The sequence below is a fragment of the Quercus robur genome, chromosome 7 (assembly GCF_932294415.1).
Source record: "Quercus robur chromosome 7, dhQueRobu3.1, whole genome shotgun sequence".
NCBI classification, from domain to species: domain Eukaryota; kingdom Viridiplantae; phylum Streptophyta; class Magnoliopsida; order Fagales; family Fagaceae; genus Quercus; species Quercus robur.
The window spans coordinates 12,386,550-12,411,477 of record NC_065540.1 but is presented as its reverse complement, the minus strand read 5'-3'; the positions used below and the strand labels follow the sequence as shown (position 1 = coordinate 12,411,477).

At 34.8% G+C, this 24,928-nt stretch overlaps 1 protein-coding gene across 2 annotated transcripts; it reads right to left on the bottom strand.

The window, feature by feature from the left end:
* Positions 1-1,822: 1,822 nt before the first annotated feature.
* LOC126692278 (uncharacterized) lies at positions 1,823-18,406 on the bottom strand. Of its 2 annotated transcripts, none has more exons than XM_050387822.1 (28): positions 18,080-18,406; positions 17,881-17,975; positions 15,907-16,000; positions 15,473-15,577; positions 15,221-15,383; positions 14,089-14,209; positions 13,827-13,889; positions 13,632-13,712; positions 13,402-13,496; positions 13,160-13,310; positions 12,449-12,535; positions 11,141-11,260; positions 10,938-11,066; positions 10,754-10,851; positions 10,539-10,662; positions 9,548-9,655; positions 8,899-9,034; positions 8,182-8,292; positions 8,011-8,074; positions 7,802-7,877; positions 6,840-7,025; positions 6,615-6,725; positions 6,137-6,301; positions 5,873-6,031; positions 3,964-4,197; positions 3,308-3,481; positions 2,738-2,838; positions 1,823-2,603 (listed from the first exon to the last, which is right to left on the bottom strand). In XM_050387822.1, the coding sequence occupies exons 1-28, from the start codon at positions 18,237-18,239 to the stop codon at positions 2,057-2,059; spliced, it is 3,858 nt and encodes a 1,285-aa protein (XP_050243779.1). In that variant the 5' UTR covers positions 18,240-18,406; the 3' UTR covers positions 1,823-2,056. The 2 variants fall into 2 exon arrangements, with proteins under 2 accessions (XP_050243779.1, XP_050243780.1); XM_050387823.1 differs by having other exon boundaries at positions 8,194-8,292; positions 18,080-18,405.
* Between the last annotated feature and the right edge of the window lie 6,522 nt (positions 18,407-24,928).

Sequence of the window (24,928 nt, the reverse complement as noted above, 5' to 3'; positions counted from 1 at the left end):
GAAAAAAGAGAGAAAAAACAATCATTTAGGGAGGGAGAGAGGATATTACTTTGAGTCTCTGTGCTGAGAACGACCCAAAGTGGGAAATCCTAAAGCCCACCTTATAAATTAGTTGTGAGCCCAAGTGAGGCTAAGCCCAATAGTCTCATTTCCGGCGCACACATTGACCTTAGATGATTTGTAAAGAAAATAGTGTTAGAGTTCATGCATCAATGCAGTGAGGTGAGATTCAATATATGTTGTGTTTGAAATATTGTTGTTGTTACTCCAATCATAATCTATCACTTCAACAAGTTGTGACAATTGGGTGACAAGCACGTTATGACAGTATACTATAGTATGTTATGATCAATGTACAATAAAAATGGTATTTAGTAAAAGCAATGCAATAGATGCAACAATTTTTCACAATATCTAAGTTGGTAGGGTTTTATTAGTTCTCGTTTGGACACACTATTAACATCTTCTTCTTCTTTTTTATCTATAATTACTATTCGATTATTATAATTAAAAAAACAATTTGTTACATTAATAATTATAAAATAACTTGTGAAAATTCTTGTGACTTAATTGATTTAATAATAAGTTTACGTAAGAATGAGGTTTTTGTCTATTATAAATTTTGTCGTCTCAATAAGATGGTGATTTTTCTCATTTGTATTTCAAGTATTTTTCATGTTTCATTCTTGTTTTTTGTTGACTTTTTTTTCTACAGGAAAGGAAGGAAAGAGCAGAGAAATAGCTGAGAGAGAGGAAATAGTCGTTTACCGAGTGGAGTTGATTTGAAAGTTGAAATTTTGGAAGGTTCGTTTTCTGCGTAGTGGGATGAGATTTGATCGATTGTGTGTAGAAATGTGTAGCTGGAAAACGCGTGGTTGGAGCTGGAAATAGTAGTAGTAGTAATATTATCCCTTTGGGTGGGTTAGAATTCGATTTTCTTTAAAATGATTGATGACTCTGGCCCTTTCTTTAAAATGATTGAGCTTTGGTGAGGAAAGGGCAACTTTGTTTTAAATAATTTTAAATGCAAATGAGACTTGGTCGCAATGATTTGGATCTCTCTCTCTCTCTCTCTCTACTTTCATATTTTAGGCTTTTTTTTTAGCAACTGATTTTGCGTCAATTTGAAAAAAAAAATTAAAAATTAAAAAAAAAAATTTTAAATTTAAAAAAAAAAAAAAAAATCTCTTTTTAAGTGAACAACACGACAGAAACAAATAAACAAATATGCTAAAATATAGCAAGTGAACTGAAAACAAAGAGGATATTTTTTTAAGTTTTAAAACTGTATAGAGTTCTTATCCAGTTGTAGGCTAAGGTTGGGAATAAATTAAGCCATTAATATAACGGTAATTTTCAACTACGTTATATTTGACGATGTAACTTTTGGAGATGTTGAAAACTTAATAAAATGCATCCAACCTGTAATCAACTAGTACTGGTACTTTTTCTTGAAAAATTTTAATTATAATTGTTCAGCCAAAATTGTTGATTTATAAGGTGTACCCAAATTATAGTATAGAAATATTTATAAACAGGTTTGTTGGGTTTGCATATAAAATCAAGTCCTCGCCCCTATTCCATTTGTAGGGCATGTTACAATAAATTCCCATGGTGAGACTTGGTCGCATTGCGTGCATAAAGTTTAGTGGTTATTTAATGCACACCAAGGGTACCTGATAATGCGTGTATAAAGACCGATTCGCATGAAATTTATAAGCAAGTTCGGCTAGTTTTGGAAGCACATGAACTATAGAATATACATTAGATACAACTGCCCAGATAACGACTAACAAAAATTCAGTTGGGATTGGGGGTATAATAAAAATAAAAATAACTTTGAATTTCTCTATTCAAAAATGGCGGTCCATGTACATCATTTGGCAATAAATTCGCTTTTTCCCACTGCTCTTATTCTTCCAAGAATTAAAAAAGAATTTAATTTCTGTTCCTACCTTCACTAGCTTTTTTTTCATAAATCCTACTGTGAAAAATACATCAAAACACTATGATTTACACGCCAAAGTTACAGTACCAAAATACACAAGCTAAAATTTTAAGATGATTGGAGCACACTAAGATAATATGGATACCCTTGGCATGTACCTGATGACTGTCTTGTTCCCTCCAGACTTTCCGGACCCTCGGATGATAGAAGATTCCATTGCAAAACATAGTTTGACAGATCATATATCCCAGCAGAGAATACACAAATCTGAAGAGGAATTTCAGTTTTGGACATAGGTTGAATTTGGATGCTGGTAGAGCTCGTCCCTGACCAAACGAATGGGGTGACACTTTCCAGTGACAATGACTTTCTGACTCTAGATCCAAGGACATCAGATGTGACTTTAATGTCTTTCTCAACTGAAGCATCATGCCAATGCCACCCTGATTGGTTTCCAGAAGGGGATGAAGTTCCTTCGCTTAGATGGCCACCAGTATTGACGGAATCAAAGGTTTTAACATGAACAGATGTAACAGCATCTGATGAGTTGTAAATAATCATCCTAAAATTAATTTCGCAAAAGGAGGCAGAGAGGTCATGATATAGTGTCCGAGGCCCATCCACTTGCCACGATATTGGGCTTGCGTTTGAAGTACTATATATTAAGAGGGGAAAAGTCATTATAAAAAACAAAACATAAGAAAGAGGAAATGAGAGTGAAAAGAGAACAAGAATTAGTATCAATTTCAGATTTATATTTAAAATCCTAAATTTTGGTATGGAACTTGCCTGCAGTGACAAGCATGATGAGAAAAAAGATGAGGTCTTTCAGAATCACCAGAAGTCAGTGGCCGAGAAATTAATATGAAGTCAACTGCATTTGGGTCTCCCTGATCCATGCAAAAATAAAAAGTTCATTTAAACAGTAAAGCAACAAACCATCAAAGAATAGTGTGCAACCTTCTAAACTTGGATCAATAAGTAGGTATGTATGTGTAACATCAGATCGAAATGAATCACCCTCTCCTTCACGCATGCAAGTCTTTTTTTTTTTTCAAATGTTTTAAAGGGGACATTTAGCACTTCAGCAAATAGTGAACAAAGATGATTTCCTTTCCTGCCATCTTTTATTACCATCTTTGCAGACAAATGGCACGTGCACTGTTGCCAGAACAAATATAATGCCAACCAAGATATAACAGTCTACTTCCATTAACGGTGATATAAGCCAAAGTGAAAATCATTAACAAAAATATATATATATATATATATATATATATATTGCAAGTGAGCTGCAGATGACTATATGTTGCACTTGACATTAAAGATAAAGAATTATATAGCAAGAACGTCACAAACCTGATTTGACATTTCCTGGTGCAATCTTTCATAATGATGAAAATCAGCCAGAGGTGAGCTAGAAACATCAAAAAGTGGTTGATTACTATCCTCAGGACCCAATCCTACATCACTTCCAAGGACTGGGGAAAGTGTAGATATCTTGTCTTCAGAAGTTAATGACTTCCTGCAACTCTGGTACCAAAAGATAATTAATTAGCAATAATGAAAAGTAAAAAACATTATTTAAAGCAAAGAACATGCAAGTGGATATACTAAAACCAATTTAAGATCGTAAGCATATCAAAGTATCAACAACAAACTTAAGCATGAAAAGGCAAATATGCAAAGATAGTAAGGGGCAACACATGAAGCCCAAAACCCAGGAAGCTCAAGCATCACATGATATGAGATCTGAAATATCAACGTATGTCTCATATTACAGCATAAGTTATTAGAAATAACAAAATTCGAATCATGTCCTTCAGAACTTGTTCATTAAATTATAATTAGTGCAAGATCAATTATGGGATTAATTAGAAATTGTGTTGTAGGAGATAACTAGAAGAGTAAAACAAAATGGTTTGCCACTCCACCCCCAAACATATATACATATAGACACATACAGACATCATTTTACAAGAAAATGAACTTAAAAGTGCAGCTCTTCTACCAACCTTAAGCATGAAGAAACAAGACAATGATTGACCAGCCATTAAAGATTGTGAAGGGAATATTGTATCAACAGGCTGAAGAAGTGAGATTTCCCACTGGCGCCCAACAGATGATAGCTGATGAACCTGGAAACTCTCAGAGCTAGTCTTGTTGACAACATCCATGCGCACAAGGAACTCATGCAATCTTGATGGACTGGGACTGATTTGGAATGACAAGTCCAACGATGGTACTACCTGTAAATGATGAATTTAATAAATGGGAAAAGTTAATGGATGCCCTAAGAGCATTGTTTTAGGAACTATATTTATTAACTTTTTATAGGAAAAGAAAAAAGTAACTAACTTTTTGACAGCTTTTTATATTTCTCATGAAAGTGATATTAAAACTTTCCTAAAAAATGGTCTATTAGCAAATGTCCTAAGACCTCCCGTTAACAGAACCTTAATAAATTAGCATTTATCAGCTGTATAGATAATAAATACACATAACAATAAAGTACACAGGTTGTACAAAAAAAAGAAATAGGTGACACTCCCAAAGGCGGCCATCTAGTCTATGAAGCACTGATGCCAACATGGGACCCGGATACAGTGATACAGATTTAAAACAAAAACAAGAAGGATATGATACAGTGGACATACAAAATGATATAAAATAGTATATCTAGACCACATGGTAATGGGCCTACAACCCATCTTTTTTATTGATCTAACTCATTAGGCATGAAGCAATGGTTCATGTTTATATTTGTTGGGTGTCACACCTTAGTATAAATGAGCTTAATTCTTAGTTTTGAAAATCAGGCCCCAAACAAATCTGATCCACTACACGTACCTGCAACCCCATACTCAAGCCCAGCAAGAAAATTGCATTCAAAGCCTAGGACATTTTAGTCATTCAACATCTCATCTAAAAATCTGAAAAGATCAACTTTTTACTTAGTCACGCATAGCACCCCCATACTCCAACCAACAACTCCCTCAATACCCTAGCCAGCCACAATGCTGCCACCACCACCACCAACCCAACCCCCCAAGAATGCCTCCATAGTTAGATCCCTCCTAGATGGACGACATGTAAGTCTGGGTCGTCAAGGGTGAGATTGGCTCTCTCTCTCTCTCTCACAATTGAAAATTTACGCTGTCAGTCCATTTCTTGCCAATATCCTGGTCTGTGTCCCAATCAAATCCAATTTTAAAACAATGTTTTTTAATTCATTGTCACACATCAGACATGTTTAGCCATGTACAAGCTGTATCCATGTCAGACACCATGCAGGAGGTTTCCCCATATCCATGCTTACTAGTATCCAGTCATGTAATGATCTCAGAAATATAGATTTCAACTCTATCAAATAAATTCAACCCACAGAAAATCTCATTCCTCTTTCTCTCCATATAGACCATAGTACATCCCATATAACACTGCTACTATGTTGCCCAAACTTCCCTTTCCAACTCAACAAATCAATAAACTTTTTAGGCATCATCCAATGAACCACAAATAAAAAGAACCCAATAATCACAAGTCTCTCACAAAGGATCAATGAAGTGATGAATGATAACTGTCTTGCCATTCAGTTTGCATTGGCAGCACCAGTCCACCTAACAAAATTTCTTTACACAGTAAATATGAAGATGGTGCTAATCTAAGAGACCAATGCAACAACACTAAGATCCTCACAAGGAAAAAATTCAGAATTTTCTACGAGAGAACCTGAATAAAATATTTTGGCAAAACAGAAAGCAGTAACTCATAGTTATCTAGGGACTTGGTAATTATCATGCTACGCTGGGAACTCATTAATTATCAGCACCAAAGTTGGCTACCCCACTGAAAAAAACACTAGAAAGCAAGAAAAGCAAATCAAACCAACACATTCCATCTTTCAGATTCAAACAAACACACCTGCAGATTATAATGCATGCGTAGCGTCCGGAATCTCATGCCGCGTGATATATCTGCCATCTCATAATATACAGTTATGTACAAGTTAATGTCTCCAGGAATGGCAGCCCAAAGCCAAACAGGCCACAGTAAGGGTGTTCCCTCTTGAATTAAAGTGTCCTGAATGACAGACAATTGAGAACCATAAGACCAGTTGCCTCTAAATATTACCAATGCAATGTAAATGGCCAAAGACAATGCATAATGAAAACATTCATCACCGACCTCAGGAAACAGAAACACGTTCTGAGACAAGCTACTGGAACTATCACCAACACAACTTGGATCAGAGCTTGTCTTCCTTTCTAGGCAAGCTGGAAACTCTGAGTTCAAATTTTTCTGGTTCCCAATGTTCAGAAATCTAGGATGGCTAACCTTCATTTTCAGATTCTGCCAAAAGATAAAATGGCTTAAGCATAGTATACACACATCAAATCATCCAGCTGTATAAATTAGCACCCGCCTGAGATATAGGCAAGCTTAGCTAAATCAATTGTTCAAATAAGCGGATGCACTTACAGCCAAAATAAGTTTATGCAACAGAATAAGACAACAATAGAATACTGATGCACAAATCAATGGTTACAACAAGGGCCAACATGAAATATTTCCCGAAATACTCAATTTATGGTGCAACGAACATGCATAGGTAAACTACTTAGAACTACTATAAATGAGAACCATTAAATTGCAATTATCATACCTTCACAGCAAATTCTGATTGGTTCCTCAACTCCAAAACAAGACGCTGTAAATCTCCTGCATATACCTTTTCAGGTACAGAATGAATGAAACCCTCGAGCTTGGGTAGACTCTGGAAAACAATGAATATAGAGAAACAAGGAAAAAATCTTCCTTAGTCTAGATTGCAAATAATGGGGGAGAGAGAGAGAGAGAAGAAAAGCGAGGGTTGGGGTATAGCATGTACCTTGATCACTATAAACTTCAGGTTATCACTACGAGAATGCTTAGATTTCCTTCTTCCCTTTGCATTTTTTTTCTTCATATGATTGGACTCAAAGTTGTGAAAACCAACTACAGAACTTGACAATTTCCACCTGACACCAGTAATTTGTAGCAATCCTTCGACTTTGGGAGTAACTGTCAGTTTGACCTGAGAAGACAAGACACGACATTTTATTCAAACAAGTACTTCTAAACCATATGCTCAAATATGTTTTCAGTAGTTCTCTTTTTTACCAACAAAAAAAAAAAAAAAAAACAAAACAAAACGTAAGATTCCTAAACTACTCCCAAATCCCAGCCATTAGGCTGAGTGTGAACCACCCCTTACCTCAAGTACTTCACAATAGGTAACTATTGCAATAGCCACAGCTTTTAAAGTTTTTTTTTTTTAATCTCTTATCTAGGACAAGATTATTTTTTACTGGTTTTAAAAGGCAAGTACTACAATATAGCAGAGTGAAATTTAAGGTAAACATACAAATAAGCTAGAAGCCTGTACAAGAAAAATAAAATAAAGTATTAATCATATTTGTTGTCTTAAACATATGAATTTAGAAATGAGACCACCTCCATACAAACTACTGAGCACCACTAACTGCAAAAAGATTTAGGAAATTTAAGTAATAAAAAACTTATCCCAAAAAAAGATAGTAATAAAATCACAAGGGTGCCACTGCCTAATAAAATCACAATGGAAAAAGTTTGGAGCTTTTATGCAGAATTGCATGATTTCAATTCTTAAGAGGAGACCCTTCAATCAACACTGACTAGTAAAGTATCCAAATCTTCTCTCCCAGGATCCCACTCTGGTGGGACCAACACTGGGCAACAAATTTCTACAGTAGTAAAATTACAATAAATAAAATATCTCAACAAAAGATATATTTTCATGCATTTATTCAATTGTTCCTGAGGGCAACTCACCACAGTTGTTTCAGCCCCTCCCAACAAAACGTCAACCTCAGATAAGGTAAATGAAACATTGTCAGAGCTCATGTCCCTGTGATAATCAAGCAAAGCCAGCTTAACAGTTGCAAACACAATGAGGTGTGAGAAAAACACCACTGAAATATGTTAGCCTTATTTTTATGAAAAAAAGGAAGGAGAGAACATGAAAAAAATCAAAGCCATACCTATTGGTGATCAAATTTTTGAAGTCATCGTCATTCTGAAGCTCCACAGTTGAGCTACTTGCATCTGCACCAACAATGACAAAACTATTACCCTTTTTGACAAATATTTATATTCTAGAGAACAAAATACATTAAAAAAATATATGTAAAATAAAACTGATAGTAACCAACCAGATTTCATACCATCAGATCCTGCAGAAAGCTCACATATCAGAGAAACTCCGGAGATGGAAATAGGGATCTGCAGTGGGTTTTTAAATTCGATATCCACCTTTACTGCTTCTGCAAAGGGATTAGCATCAAAATATCAAAACCATATGTCAATGCCATTTTTACTGTTTCTTTTTGTTCCAGACTACTGAACTTTTTAAAAAGACCAATATTTGTAGTTCTGACTTCTGACTAAAAGGATATTCAAAGAGGATATGTACTCCTACAAAAATTCTTCATACACTAAAGGAGTAAAATTTTGATTGCCCCCTTTTGCTGCTTGGGATATACCATCACAGATGTCTACTTCCTAAAAATAAATACTAACTATATAATTTTCCTAAACTACCCTTATTTTGAGCAGGAATACCAAATAGAATGAAAACATAAATAAAGAAGTTGTAGCTAAGGAAAGTATACACTTTCTATTTGAAGTGAAATCAATAATTGATGTTCCCCCAAAATGTTGGATTTACAAATATTGACAAACAAAATGAGATGGAGTGTATGTATACCACGTTTTGTGGCCCCTATCTACACCTGATCTATATGGCCCAAGGGCAGAAAATTGGTTATTTGAGCTTAAATGTTGCAGAAGAGTAATTAAAAAGTAATATGATGCTACAAGCATATGATACAACATTATTTGATAATGCAAGAATTCTGTCACCTTCATACCTCCTGCCACACAAACGTTTGATTCTTTGTACTTTTTTGAGTTTGATTGTAAATCCAACCAGTTAGTCCTGACATTAGACAATGGGGGAATAATGTCCTCCTCTAAAGATTGCCACAAACTTTCTCTAACAGTAGCCTGGAAAGTAAAAGGTCAAAAATGACATCAACTAAAGCCTAAACCACTGTAAAATGACAGTTATATTAAGCAAATCATATTATGATTAATTCTGACGAAGCTCACTTAAAAAAAAATTAATAAAGATCATTCTATAAGAATCAAGTACTGTAGCACAAACTTGATTCAAGACATTACTTCAGTAATGATCAATAGGACACTTCATAATGTGTGTTCATAACTTGTAAAACACAGAAAAACCACTTGGTTTGACTTTCACAATAAATTTTTAATTTATAACTATATATATATATATAATCCATACATAAGAACATCATATGATCATTATTCATGACCATCAGTCAAACTTCTTTCTATTGGTAATTACATATGCACCCAGTGGTCTTGATCCCACAAGGTTAGACATTTACTCAACCATATACCAACATATTAGTATATTACAATTGAATCATCCTCATGGTCTAACAAATTACTTTACGTTTCAGCATAACAAGCAAAAATAATTCAACTTACAGCAGCAGGTGATGCATAAGTTCGATGGTCTTCAAAAACAACCTTAAGTGAAGAGATGTTGACCTGAGGCAGCTGAAGTTTCAATACCTCAAATGTTTTCCCTGTTTTCTGTATTAACAACAAAAAAACAAACAAGCAAACAAACAAGACAAAAAGGCAAACTGTTAAAATATAACAAAGCTCATACAATGATCTTTAAAAAATTTAATGCTCAGATAGCTGACAGTTTAATGAAATGCATAAAATGCTAAACTTTAATACTATTAAAATAAATAAGATAAAAAGCTTTTTCTTTATATAAATTTTCTGATGAGCAAATACAATTCACACATCTATATGGGTTGAACCTGCATCCTTAACTCCAATTTTGTTCAAAAGGGGTTGGACATGCCATTAATGAAAACATCATTGACTTCTTTTTCATTTTTTCCTTTTTTGGCAAAGTAGAAAATGGTAGTAAGTGTTTTAGAGTAAAAGGTTTTTTCTTATTTCCAATCAAGTTTTATATATATATATATATATATATATCATTAAACAGCAAAATTTATTCAATGAAAAATAAATACAGCAACACCACAGTACATGGGAAGTGCACAGCAGTAGTTAAAAATCAAAGGAAAGTACATAAATCTAATATTTCTAGCAAATCAGAAAGAGTGACGACGTAGGACAGCCATCCAATCAACATCTTAATATCCAAGGGCAAGCCTTCTATTCCTTCAAACATACGATTATTACACTCTTGCCAAATAATCCACACTAGGCATAAAGGAATAGAGATTTCAATAAAGAATTGATTATTCCTAGTTTTAAGTTCCTACATAGAGGCATTTTCCTATCAGGATTTTCCTGTTTCCTATATCTCAAGCTTCTCAAACCTTTGAGAGTGATGCTGAAACCCAGTTTACCCTCGATAAATGGGGTGCGTAACTTACCAATCAAATAGAGTGGGGAAAAAAATAAAAAGGATAATTAATAGAATATAAATCACCTGAACAATTTGAAGAAAGTCTCTCAGGAATAACTCCTGCGTTGTCTTGGGTTGATGACTACAGGCCAGGACCTCCAACATATGTTTGACAGCCAGGTCATCCATCCCAAGAATAGCATACCACCTAAACCAAATGAGTTTCATAATGAACTTTTGCACATTACAGATACCACAAATCGTGAAAACTATCAATGCACCTAGCCCATATAACTCACTGTCCAATTCGGAAATGAACATTGTCTTTGATATGGCCCCACATAATTCCTTCGAAAACAGACACAGAACTTCTATATGTGCGAATTGCATGTTTAATCTGGAGGACACAAGGTAAAAGCATTTTTAAGGATCCCACATCTGGCAAGCTAACTAACATTTTCTCTAACTTTGTAAGATAGGTACCTGATCACATTTTTTGTACCGATCACCAGACAGAACAAGATGAAATCCAAACTTGCGTAACATAGGAGGTTTGGACAACAAATAGCAATAAGATGCTTGCTCAAGAAATACAGCTGAATGTAGAGGTTCCTAAGAAAAGAATGTTGTCAGGAAGAGAAAATAAATCTCTCATTCAATTTTATTTCAGTGAAGTTATGCATTACCTCACTACAAAGGCGAAAGTAAACAACAGCAGCCTCTTTATACTGATCTCTTGTCTTTAACATCTCTACCCACCAAAGGCCACACCGTGTCGCATTTTGCTGACTTAATGACCCAATTTTCTGCATGAATTTCAAGTTAATGCCATTGGACATTCATCAAGGCCCAAACAATGACAACAAATTGCAAGAGCATATTACTTAGAGGATTTGCAAATTAAGCCACTCATTTTTAGAAAATTTTCACAAGGATATGTATATACAAAATCACTCTCATACAGTAGTCAAACAAAAACTGTCTCCAGGGGGTGACGCCATGATTGCAACATAACATCCAATCCACCAAAAAATTCAGGCTTAACAAAGAATCAATCTAAACTACCGTACATACCAGGCGGTTACCAAAACATACAAACTCGACTGATTAGCTACTTTGGGGAGAGTCTAATTGAACAAAAAATTATCATTTCCCTTAAATATGGTCTCATCTAACTTGGGAGGGAACATAGGAAATAAGAAGCATTTTGAACAGTATGACACATAACATCCCACAGCATAAGAATACAAACAAAACACTTTCGAATGGTGTAGAGTGGATTCTAGTAACTAACATTTTCTCATCTAGTATACATTCAACTCTACTTCCATGGTCTTGACTTCTTCTCACGTCTAAATTTTTGGAGTGTTCAATATTTCTTCAAGATTTGCTTGACAGATTACCTTTGGCTCTAACCATTGAAGTGCTTACGAATAACAATATTTCACTATATATTCCAATGATCATCAATATCTTCTTACTTTCCAAAAACACCCTTGCATTGTGTGTGTGTGTATCATAATTGATAAGTTACACACGCATACAGTGGGTTTTGAACCCACAAACTTTCCTTCCACCCATTTTATGGGAGAAGAAAGTGTCATTTGAGCTAGAGCTCATTGGCCACTCGCATTATATATCTCCATCCAAAGTCATCCATGCTTTATGACAACGATGTCACTATAACCTAGTTGATTTGTATCGCCTTCAATTTAAATACACAAAGAAGGTCAAAAGCATCCTCTGAACCATCTCCTTTAAAGCATTGTTGGATATTAAAATAAATAAATAACTTCTTTGTGGTGCAAAAGGAATATGAAGCGTACAAAAAACGATGTTTTGGAATAAACAGCAATATTATGGAGTGATTCTTGTGATTCCATATAAGCTCAATTAACTCTATTATTTACCACTTTCAGTCATAAGAGAAAACCAATTAATTATTGTTATTCCCCAGTTCCAAGTAGGATAAAGTAAGAACATTCTAAACACACCAAATAAGTATTAAACGCATTTTCCATGCAATACTCTGCCTCCTTTCTTGATTGATCCAACATGAAGAATGTAAGACCCATCATTTCCTGCAAGAAAAAGAGATAAATTAGACTGTTGCATTGTGGGGTCTTTTAAAGAAGATAATGTAACAGTCACAATCAAAAGAGAAAACAAACAGAACTCAGGCAAACAGGCTGTAGACACCCTAATTTGGACCAATTAATGAACTTAAGTCCCTTATTTCAATGAGAAAGTAATGAAACTATAAATGAAGCTTTGGCGACATGACGAGGCTTTTGTTAGAAGATCTAAAGATAATCACAACCCAACATGACAAGGGACAAAAGATTTTGAAAATAAAAATAAAAATCTTGCTACTGAAGCAATCATAACAACACGTTCCAGGAAAAGAGAAATTAAGAAAAATACAATCCAATGAGACAACCCTTGCATCTTTTGTATGTGCAACATTATCAACTAAGATAATCAATCGCATGCAAGCCCATTTATGCAGCATGAATACAGTCATAATACACAAGCAGAATAATTTTCAGTTTATAATATCAATGCGTCCAAAGGAACGCCCAAACCTGCACCCATATTACCCCCCAAAAAAGAGATAACCTGAAGAGTCATTCAGAGTACCGTACAGAATGACCATTGAAATGAACTAAAGATACATCACTGATGAATCAGAGATTTGAAACTACCTGTACTCCAGCATAACGTTTCCAGGCTTTATCAAGCTTGTAATCTGTGGAAATTAGACGATAATTTGATAACGCAAGTTCATAATCCCGTAACATGAAGGCATAGTCACCCAAAACTCTAATCTGAGATTCAATGGAGCTAAAGGTATACCTTCAACAGTAAATTTAATAAATAAATTAGAACATGACAAGAGGAATGAGAAGCAAGGGAGAAAGGTAATTAGAATATGTGTACAGCATACATAGGACCATCTGGGGAATCCACTGCATCTTCTTTCCCTTTTCTCCACCATAAATTTTTTATTTGGTTTCTAAAACCTTTCCGTGTGGCGGAAACCTAATTAGCATAGAATGTTACACAATGTAGAATAAGATGAAGAACAAGCTTTTGAGCAACTATACATTTGACAACATTTGACAATACAAGATTCCCCATCACATATCAACTCAAGAAGTGCTGGATATACAATACCTGTTGATTCAGAAAACGTATTTTTTGCTCCATGTAAGGAATGATGTGTTTAGATGATAAATCTTGCATGAGATCTTTTATCTGTTCCCAGTTCGTATAAACAGATGCCAAAGTCAATCTTTCTGATGTATGCAAAAATAACTAATTTTAACAACTTTTTCAAACAATTCATTATGTTGATGAAAAGTGATTTACCTCATTAGAGTCGTCAATATTAAGAAAGCAACCAACACACTGGCTAGGTGAAACATCAGATTCCTGTCACCAAAGTAAATGGGACAATGGCCTTAACATTACCAAATTAAAAATATCATGAAAAACAATACCTAACAAAAGAATATATGTGTGTGTGTGTATTTATAGAGAGAGAGAGAGAGAGAGAATGAAAAACAACAGATAAACACCTGTTAAAAAAAGAGGTGAAGACAAAAAAAGTTACATCTTTGAAGTAACTTACATAAGGAGCCCAAGGATTATCTTGATGTTCAACCGGCCCATCATGAGAAGAATTAATGCAAAGTAATTGACACTCATTTGAGCCAAATGTACTCTTCATTTCTGTCAAAATCTTAGCTGCTCTGCAGAAAGAATTCAAGCAAATAAGTAGCAGAATCTTTTTTTTGATAAGTGGCAGAACTTACTTCAAAGAGAGAAGTCATGCTACCAAAAATGAGCTGTAATTATTATTAATAATATCAAAACCAATGGCATTATGGCATGCAGTTGACACAACAGCATGATTAACAGTTTGGAACCCCAAGGAGTAGCACAATTGGCTGGGGACCACATCTTATGAAGCAGGGGTCACTAGTTCAAACTCCCTATCAAAAATGAGCTGTAAATTATTAATATCAAAACCAATGGCATTATGGCATGCAGTTGACACATTAGCATGATTAAAAGTTTGAAACCCCAAGGAGTAGCACAATTGGCTGGGGACCACATCTTATGAAGTGGAGGTCACTAGTTCAAACTCCCTTCCCCCTCCTCTTGGGGCCAAACTTATCACACACACACACACACACAAAAAAAAAAAAGGTAGCTTGATCAACAGTTTGAAAAGCACAAGTGACACAACTTACACTAGTATAAAAATCTATAATACAAATCCACCTAAAATTTGGTATTCTCACAACGATAATGAGTTAAATAAGTCATTATGTAGTTTAAATCTGAGTAAGACAGAAATTTAGATTCCTATTCAAATCCACAACAAAATAGATGAATCAATGTCTCAGATCTAGAGCAACCATCCACATAAAGTAGGCTAAGATAAATTTCTCAGTTAGAGTGAATTATTCAATTCCCTAAATCAGCTCTATAATGTATATGTGTCCAAAACATAAATTACTAGCTAAAGTAAATTAATGTTTTTGATTTGGAAGTTCAACTCAGTTCAGATCACGTGATCCAGAACATAAAATACTAGTTTATTTGGGATTTCTGTCACCTGAATTATTAAGTTCTTCATAAGACATATATGATATTATGTGCTTTCCATATCATAGCCTGTATATAACACCGGTATAATGCCAAGTGTTGTCATATAATAGTTTCTAATATAACAAGAAAGGAGAGAACCAGCATACTTCTCTGGACTGCCATCTTGATTATCATGCACCAATAGATAATGCTTCAAAATTTTTGGGTCCATCGCACCATCATTAAGAAGAGAAGGCAATTTGTCGGTGTTAAATAGGTCAATAAATCTGTTAATAGGATGTTCATCCTTTGAGGAAACAACCAAAAGACCTGCAGATAAATTTGAACAAAACCACTGAGCCTAATAAGTAGATTGGAGAAAAAGGAACAAATAGTTCAGACAAGTTTAAGAGAATTACATGCCACAGGATGGTCAAAAGCTTCATGTTCTGAAAAAGACACCGTACGTACAAGCTCTTTATTGAAAAACTGAAACCATGAGGGTTGAATTTCAGATTCAGAGCCTGCACAAGGAAGTTGTCGTTTATAAATTTAACACAATAAGACATAAAAACTGCAATCATGAAAATTATGACCGTTCCTCTAAATACTAATTGTAAGAGTAAAATAATCTAATTGAATTATTGATCAACGAGACAATAATCTGCAACAGATACTTTTCAACAACGACAAAAAGAAACAAGGCATAAGATGGCTGCTAAAACCCAAATGCCAAAAAGAAATCAGCCACAGTAAAATTGCAGTGCAGGAGCTTAAAAAATGATCATGTTCATTCTCATAATTCTTCTAATCAGAAGCTAACCTGGGATTCTGAAAAGTAAATATTACTTACTGGCGAGTAGATTACTAATTTGGGGCGGGTCTGAAAACATGTCATCTTTGTCCCCAGCTTGGCTAATAAAATGTTTCAGTCGCTCTTTCGCTACCTAATTGTACAAATACACAATTTCAGACAGAGATCATTCGAAACACCAACAAGAAAGATATCACATTTGCAAAATTAAGGGCACACAAATGCAACTAATATTTGCAAGACCAACATCCACCTAAACTAGAACATGATACTTCCATGATCTCCCTGAGTCCATTCCATAGTTGCATGTGAAAAAAGTTCAAACCCATTACCGCCAACTAGCATACAACAAGTTTTGATCCAGGATTTTTTTTCAAGTGGAATTCCTTTTTTCTTTTTTTAAGTAATAAAAAACCATTAAAGAAAAAGCACAGAAGGGCGCAACCCTGGTACACAAAAAGTACACAAAGGACAAACCAAAGCAAAACTAAAAAAATAAAAATAATTTGGGCACAACCCTAGTACACCGGAAGTATACAAAGAACAAGCCTGAGCAAAAATTAAAAAAATAATATAATAAAATAAAAATTAAAACTGTTAGTATCTAGGGACTCTATAAAGTCCGGAATAGAAGAGGTATGAGAGGTTGAAGACTTGAAGCCCATTCATATAAGGTCTTCAAAAATAAGAATTTCCACTTCATTGTGTGCAACTCTTTCCCTCAAAGCAACAAGAATTTCCTTTTATCCAAAGGCACCACATTAAACACAAAGGAACAGCTTTCCAAAACTCTCATTGCTTCTCTTGCCCAAATATCCCTCCGAGCGTGATAACAACTCCAACACTGAATAAGGCATTACCTACAATACACCAAACAAGCAAAAAACCATAGACCATAATTCCCAAGCCACTACACAACGTAGAAAAATATGAGCCACACTCTCTCCATGGCTTTTACACATAAATCACCAATCCATCATAGTTATCCCTTGCTTCCTTAGATTATCCGTAGTCAAAGACTTTCCTAACGGCACAAACCACAAGAAGAAAGCCTGCCCTTGGCGGAGCACAAACTTTCTAAATGCTCTGCCAAGTCCTCTCAATGCCTTACAGTAGCTCTTCACTTAGAAGCCTTGATTTTGCAAAGGGACCCATTCCAAGTAACCACCTCACCACAACGAATCTCCATAGCGTAAATGTCAGCATCACCCAATAACTGAGCCATAAGTTCTAATTCCCTGTCATGCACCGCGCAAATGAATAATGGATTCCAATAAAAGCAACCATTTCAGTACTCTAGACAATCCACCACCTTAGTATCATTATCCCTGGCAATTAGGCCTCACTCCTTAAGAGTAGTCTTGCCATCCCACATATCACACCAAAACCAAGTTTTAGAACCGCGAACAACAGCATATCTGACAAAACGCACGAAAACATCCCATCATCTTCTAATATTCGTCCACAAACCCACACCATATAGCCCCCTAACCTAGTTAGATCACTAACTCTCCCAATTAGAGCCTACTGCCCACTAACGCTCGTAAACTTTCAAATCAACTTTTTGCTAGCAATCGATTACCATGGATGATTCTTTAAAGCAACAACTAATCTACAGCTATCTTTTATTTTTGTCATAATAAAGACAAACAGCTCTATTAAGTTCAGTTCTAATGATGTTCAAGATTTCGAACTTTACGTACAAATTTTCCTACATTTTCTTAGCAACCAAACGGTATACGGCCCCCTAACCTCATCAGATCACCAACTCTCCCAACTAGAGCCTACTCCATAACCATACCCTGCTTCTTCTAATGGCACTAACACTCATAAACTTTCAAATCAACTTTTCACAAGCAATTAATTACTGTTGATGATTCTTTAAAGCAACAACAACTAATATATAGTGATCTTCTATTAAACTCAATTCTGATGAGGTTTAAGATATCAAACTTTCTTACAAATATTCCTACATTTTCTTAGCAAACAAACGGTACATTTCTAAGCAATTACCTCCAAATTCGGCTGCCGAATATCCGAAGCGGAAAACAACCGCAACTTGAACTTTTGAAGCCGATAAGGCTGATCACTCGCTGTCCGTACAGGTACTGCAACAAAATTGGAAAAAAACACGATCCAATCAAACCACGCACAAGTCTATCAAAACCTAACACACACATTTCTCTGAGAGAGAGGGAGAGTGAGAGGTTACCATCGATGTTGTTGAAGGAGCAGAAAGGGCTGAGCATCTGAACGAAAGAGAGGTGGTTCTTGAGGGAAGCTTCTTCGACGAGAGGAGTAGAGAGGACCATGACGACCGGAGTGATCTCGTCCAATAGCATTTTGCCAAGTGGCGTGTTCGCCGGATCCATTGTCTTCTCCGGTTGAGCTTTCTGCTATGGTCGCACTGGGGTCACTCAAGGTCACTCGCTGGGGTTTTATGACTTTCTCTTCTTTTCTCTCCGCCTCTTTGGTTTTTGGGTCACGATTTCAGATTTCTCTCCTCTCTGCTCTCAGATCTCTCTGTGGCGTCAATTTTTATTTTTTTATTTTTTTTATAATCCTATGTGGCGTCAATTTTTTTTTATTACTTTTTTTGTTTTGTTTTTTGAGAATCCTCTGTGCCGTCAGTTGAGAGCGAAATCGATTGCCCCTGTTTGGTTTTTTTTTTTTTTTTTTTTTCAACGTGCATTTTTATTATTTATTTTTAATTTAATGGTTGCAACTTACAAGCATGAAGCATGGTTTTTTTTTTTTTTAAGAATGAAGCATGAAGCATGTTGTTTTAAAATTTTGAAACGTCAAAAAACGAAAAAAAGTCTAGTTCCGACTTTTTTCCTTATTCTTATGGGACTGATTTAGGATTTAGTTCCCATTTAAACTAACCTATTTTAGTCCGATTTAAAACAATGGTTACAAGATAGATGCATTATAATTCTCATAAGTTCTTACAATATTTTTTAACAGAGTTTATTTGATTTTATTAGATATTCAAACATTTATCTCAAAAATAGAAAAATATATTCAATCATTTAAATAAATACCAAAAAATAATTGTTAATGGATTTTTAAATATTAGTAATGTGGTAAAATTTATAATCTATTTGTTCAAAAACAGATTGAGTGTTCGCATTCGTGTGTACACAAATTCTAGTGTTAGATTTTGACAGAATTTAATTATATCTTATATCAATAAAATTGTGTTAGAGCATTCTTATCTGCTTATCTATAAAAATGTCATTTTGACACTTCAAAAAATTTACTACTACAGCAACCATACCACCACCAGCACAAACCCATTATGAAATCAATAGCCACCACCTGCACAAACTCATTACCAAACTCATACCCACAACAAACTCATAGCCACCACTGGCACAAACCCACAACAACCAACACCATAAACCCACAACCACCACTGGCACAGATCCATAACCACCAACGCCACAAACTCATAGCCACCACCGTCGGAATCCTCCCACAAATTAAAAAATAATAATATATAGAGAGTGGTCTGAAACCCCAACCCAACCAATCAATCAATGACCAAACTCAACCAACCACTACCCTAAAACCCCAACCCAACTTCCCCAAAACCTCAACCCACAACCCACACAACACCACTGAACGTCAATCTAAAATGCCGAATCCACAACCCATACAACTACTGCCAAATCCACCACCAAATCACAACAACAAACAAAACAAAAAAAAAAACAAAAAAAAAAAAAAAAAAGACAACTCTGCGATAGAGATTGGCTTGGTTTAATGCTCCGACTTGGGTTTCATCAGAGAGGGAAGCAAAGACGTCGAGCAAAGGGAGAGAGAGACAACAAAGAAATTATCGAAGGCTCATACCAAAAATGGGAAAGATAGGGAAGAAAGAAAAAATAACTAAAAAGAAAAGAAAGCGGGCCCCACCTGAATAAAAGAATAATATAAGTTTTACAATTTGTGAACAGTGCGATCTCAAATTTGAGATTGTACTATTCATCAATGCCAAATATTTTAACATTTAAAACACCTTATGAGAGTAGTTTTTTAGAGTTTGGTGTGTCAAATATTTGGCATTTGACACACCTAATGGGAACGCTCATAGGATTGGGTCTTGGTATGAAGTTGCTCAAATATGAGAAGTTGATAGTCTTTTGCTAGTATCTTTTGTGTTGTGATGAATTCTAAGTGGGACTATATTCATTAGAGAGTAAGTACTTCAAAATAGACACAAAGTTAGTCTAATATGGATTAGAAATGACAAGATAGAATTGTTTTGCTGATCTTGGGTAATATATAGCTATTTGAAGTTGGCATAATTGGGTCAACGCCAATAATCTCACTAAAGTGAATTGCAATTTTTCTTAAATGGATTTGTGGCAATTTACAATCTAGATTTCCTCTAGCCCTTGTTTGGGAGGAAGGAATGGAATTTAATGAAAATGAATGAAAATAATAATTTTAAAATGTTTGTCCCTTCCTTACATTCCATTCATTTACATTCCTTTCAATTCTTTATTTTAAAACTTCAAAACAAGTTTACTTAATTTAATTCCATTAATTTCTTTTCCATTCCTTTTCTTTGCATAAATACATTTCATTTATTTCCATTCCATTCCCATATGAACTCACAAACGAAGCTTTAAAAAAAATGATCCCATTAGACTTAAAGCATACTTTGTGTAAAATTCATAATGATTCTTCGATTTGTATCAAAGCTAGGGGTCTAAACATATTAATATAGGATTGTAGGAACTCCATGATGGAGTAAATCTAACAACTTCATAATATCTTCTAAGAGCACTCACAGCAGTGAAGCTAAATAGCTATATAGCTATTTTAGTTTTACTAAAATACAAAAATGGCTCTACAGTAGTGAAGGTATACCTAAAAATTTTAGTTTCAGAGCTACAGTGCGCAATTATTTTTGGCTGCGTACTGTAGCTCGAGACTAAATTTTTTTTTTTTTATTACTCTTCTCTCATTAAACAAATATTTCCTATTCTCTCTCTCTCTCTGGCTTCTCTTCTTTTTTCTTTCTTCCTCATTTTTTTTTTCTCTCTAGCTCACCGGCCAGCTCCCTCAGCTCGTCGGCCAGCTCCCTCATCGCCGATCTATTCTGCCGACCCACCCCAAGCCCCATCGCTGATTTGTTCTACCAATGTGTATTGTGTTGATTTTTTTTTTTTTTTTTTGTGATTAGTGATTTTTTATTTTATTTGTGATTGGTGATTTTGTTTAGTTTAAGTTGAGGAAAAAGATTAAGGATTTGGGTTGGTGGTTTTTTCTTTCCTACTGTGGACTACTAGTGGTGGTGGTGGTGGTGGACGTTTATGCTGTGTTGGCGTTTTTTTATTTGTGGATGTTTTTATTATTATTTTAATGAGTTATTTGTATTATTTTAATCAAATAGTTAAAAATATAGCTCCATTGCTGTGGGGTGTGAAAAGGTAAAATAGATAAAGTAACTTTTGTAGATGCCAAATAGCTATATTTTTTGCTTCACTACTGTGGATGCTCTTAAAAGGGGATTAACTATCCTCATAAAAAGGTCAAGTAATGCCACGGGAAAAAAGGTTCTAGCGAGTATTCAAATCCTTTCAAGCACCTGACTATTCATCTTTTTTTCTTTTCTTTTCTTTTTCTTTAAAGTTGTACTACCCATTAAGAGATATAAATCAAATAACTAGAGTGGAAAGAAATGACAAATCTTATGTACAATTGCTTGGGTGGTGTTGTATTTCACAAGGGCAATCTCTCTCTCTCTCTCTCTCTCTCTCTCTCTCTCTCTCTCTCTCTCTCTCTCTCTCTCTCTCTCTCTCTCTCTCTCTCTCTCTGTATATATATATATATATAGCTAAAGCTCAGAGAAAATTTAATTAGATTTTAATTAGATTCTCAATTTTACGCAACGTGTCCCATTTAATTTTTAATTTTATGCCAAGTGAATTATTGTGTAAAAGTCAAAGAGTCCAAATTCAATTAGATTATAAATTGGATTTTAATTGGAGTCCAATTTTCTGCCATGTGTTCATCTAAGTTTTTAATTTTTGTAGCAAATGAATTATTGAGTGCAAAAATCAAAGAGTTTAAAACCAATTACATTGATATATATATAGAGAAACCGTTACATATTTTAGAAATATATAGTTTTAAAAAAAGTGTAAGTTAATACCATGTATAATTTGAACATCTTCTAAAAAAACGTATAATTTTAATTGTATAATTGTAATTATTTTTAATTGTATCTATGCATATGCACGAGGCTACACACTAGTTAAATTTAACTATATGGTTCACTAACTAATGCAATCACATGGTTGAATTTCTCAAAAAAAAAAAAATAATAATAAGGAACTTAAAATACAACATTTAAGGATTTTTACTTGAGTTCTATCCAAAACAAACAAGTTTTAGATGATTTTGGATCAAACTTTAAACTTTAAATTTATTAAGCAAATACCCAATACTTCAAAAGCATTTCAAATTGTTGAGGAAAGATCCCCTCCCATTTGAGTCATCAATTTCACTCCAATTACTAGTTATATGTAGAGATGTAGCATTTATTTGTGTAGGTTAAATGTGTTTTTTTTAAGACCATTGGATTTTTTTAATTCCATGTTTTTCACATTCAGCTAAAAATTATAATGTGACATGAATTGTATTCAATGATCATATTTTTATATGCCATGTGCCATTCATCAAGATAAAAATGAGGGATAATGAGAGAATTTTCAACAAGAGAATAAGCATACCCAAAAGAATAAAGTTTGACAACAAACTTAGTTGTAGTATAAAACTACAGTTTCACTCAATATATTTTTATTAAATAAAATATGAATTTTAACAAATTCACTATTGGATTGCATTTTCTTCTTATATTATTCATGCTTATAAAATTTATAGAATATCAAAACTCAATAGTAATGTCGTCAATCAAATATTTAGGGACTATTTGGTTTTTTTTTTTTTTTTTTTTTTTTTTTCATCACTTATCAATTTAGGGTTGTAAACGAGCTGAGCTTTATCGAGTAATGCATGTTTAAGCTTGGCTCGTCAAGAAAAATCAAAAGGTCGAGCTTGGCTTGAGTTTGTGACAAGCCTAAAAATAGTGTTTGAGTTTGAGCTTGTGGGAAAGCAAAAAAGCTTAAATTTGGCTTGATTAATTAGTCAAGCCAAACTCAAACTTAATATCAAGCTCAAACTCGAGCTCAAGTTAAGTTTTTGAGCTTGAGATCTAAAAAAATCACATTATTAAATGCTTAAATCTCTAAAATTAAGAAAACAGAAAAATAAAATAGTATACTTATTTTATTATGCATCTAGTCTTACTTATGATTAGTTATTACTAAAATTAATAATTTACATAATTAAATTCATTCATTCATCATTCCTTGTTCAAAATACAATTTTTACATTCACGTTAGATGGTGAAGAACTAGAAAAATACATCTTTGTAACTGTAGTGACAAGTGCCCAAAATTATATATTGGGCCTTAGGCTTTGGCCGAGGACGTTGGTTGATCCAATGACGAATAAATAGTAGTGAGGATGTTAAGCTCAAAATCCCGTGGGTAGGTTACAAACAAAAAGGTTGGGAAGGCATGTTGAGGAGGAATGTCACCTCGGATGAACAGAGCATAAATCAAAAGTATATCATACCATTCAAGGTGACCTTCCAGGAAGTTCCACTGATAAGGACTTGCATTCTAAATGTACAAGAGGGATGGGAGTTCAGAAATATCTAAAAGAAAAACTACTACCACTGCATTGAATGCTCTATAACTAACTCTTTGGCCGCATTAATGGGAAAGTGATCTTTGAACAGTGTTCTTCAGCCTTACAGCTACCCCCAAAGACTTCAGGAAGGGGCTGATGGGACAATAATCAATATAAGTAATCTACTGTCCACGTGTAGGGTAAAGATGAGAAAGAAGAGAGAGTATAAATTAGAGTAAAGATCCTCAGAATAAGGAGATTGAGAAATCAAGAGAGAAAAACTGTAGCAATTAGAAATCAAATATGTAATCAACTTGTGAGAAATACATAAGAATTCATCTCCTCGGATTGTGCCAAGGAAGATTTTCTTTAGATTAAATCAATTTATCTCCCTGTTCTTTTCATTTAAGCCCATTGTATTTGTTGTGCAACTCATTTTAGCCCAGTTTTCTAACCCACTCTTTATAAATTCATTGTTTTGGTCTTCTTGAGCCTAAATCCATCCATCTTTTGGGCTAGGGACTCAAATCCAATCTTTATAGTAACTATTAGAGCATTTGTATCAGATGTGGTAAATGTGTCAAATGCCAAATATTTGGCACATTTGCCACACTAAACACAAAAATGGAGGTTTATCAGATGTTCCAAATTCCAAAAATTATGCAACACGACTATAGTACCGTCTCAAATATGAGATGGTACGGACAGATGTTGCAAAATTTTTTATTCTCTTTTCTCTCTCCTCTCTCTTTGTTTTTTTCTTTTCTCTTCTCTCTCACTGGTTCCCTCTCTCTTCTCCCTGTATTATCTCTATACTCATCTCTCAGGATCTTCAACTAGTCTGGGATGTTCATTGACAGCGACGACGGCATAGCTCCGACAACGATAGCGCGCTCCACCGGTGAGGGCTTGGAGGACAGCTTCTTGGAAATGCGCGCCAATCTCTCTCACCCTCTAAAGCCACCACCCCCAATCTCACCCAGCCGCCGTCAATATCGCTTAGCCACGCTTGATCTCACCGATCTCACCCTGAGGTCGCCGTCGATCTCACCCTCTTCCCTCTTCTCTCTGTCCGCCTTTCACTTTGCCTCTCTCTAGTTGTGGGTTTTTTTTTTTTTTTTTGCTGCAATTTGGGTTGATCTGATATTGGTGAGTAATTATGGCGGTTGGTTTGCAGTAGAGGTGTGTTGTAGTGGTGGTGATGGTGGGTATTTGTGTTTGTTTTTTAAATTGTAGGCGACAGGTGGTGGTTCAGTTGATCTGGGTGGTGGTGGGTTGTGGGCTATGGGCGGTGACAGTGGCAGTGGTGGTGGGCTATAGGGGTGATGGCCGGTGGTGGTTGTCGATG

Excerpts from the sequence above, each read along its gene's own strand:
- LOC126692278 (XM_050387822.1), bottom strand. The coding sequence starts at position 18,239 with ATGGATCCGGCGAACACGCCACTTGGCAAAATGCTATTGGACGAGATC. Across the intron at positions 12,536-13,159 it reads AACGTTATGCTGGAGTACAG|GAAATGATGGGTCTTACATT; the intron begins GTAGTTTCAAAT and ends TTTTTCTTGCAG. Across the intron at positions 6,032-6,136 it reads ACGTGTTTCTGTTTCCTGAG|GACACTTTAATTCAAGAGGG; the intron begins GTCGGTGATGAA and ends TCTGTCATTCAG.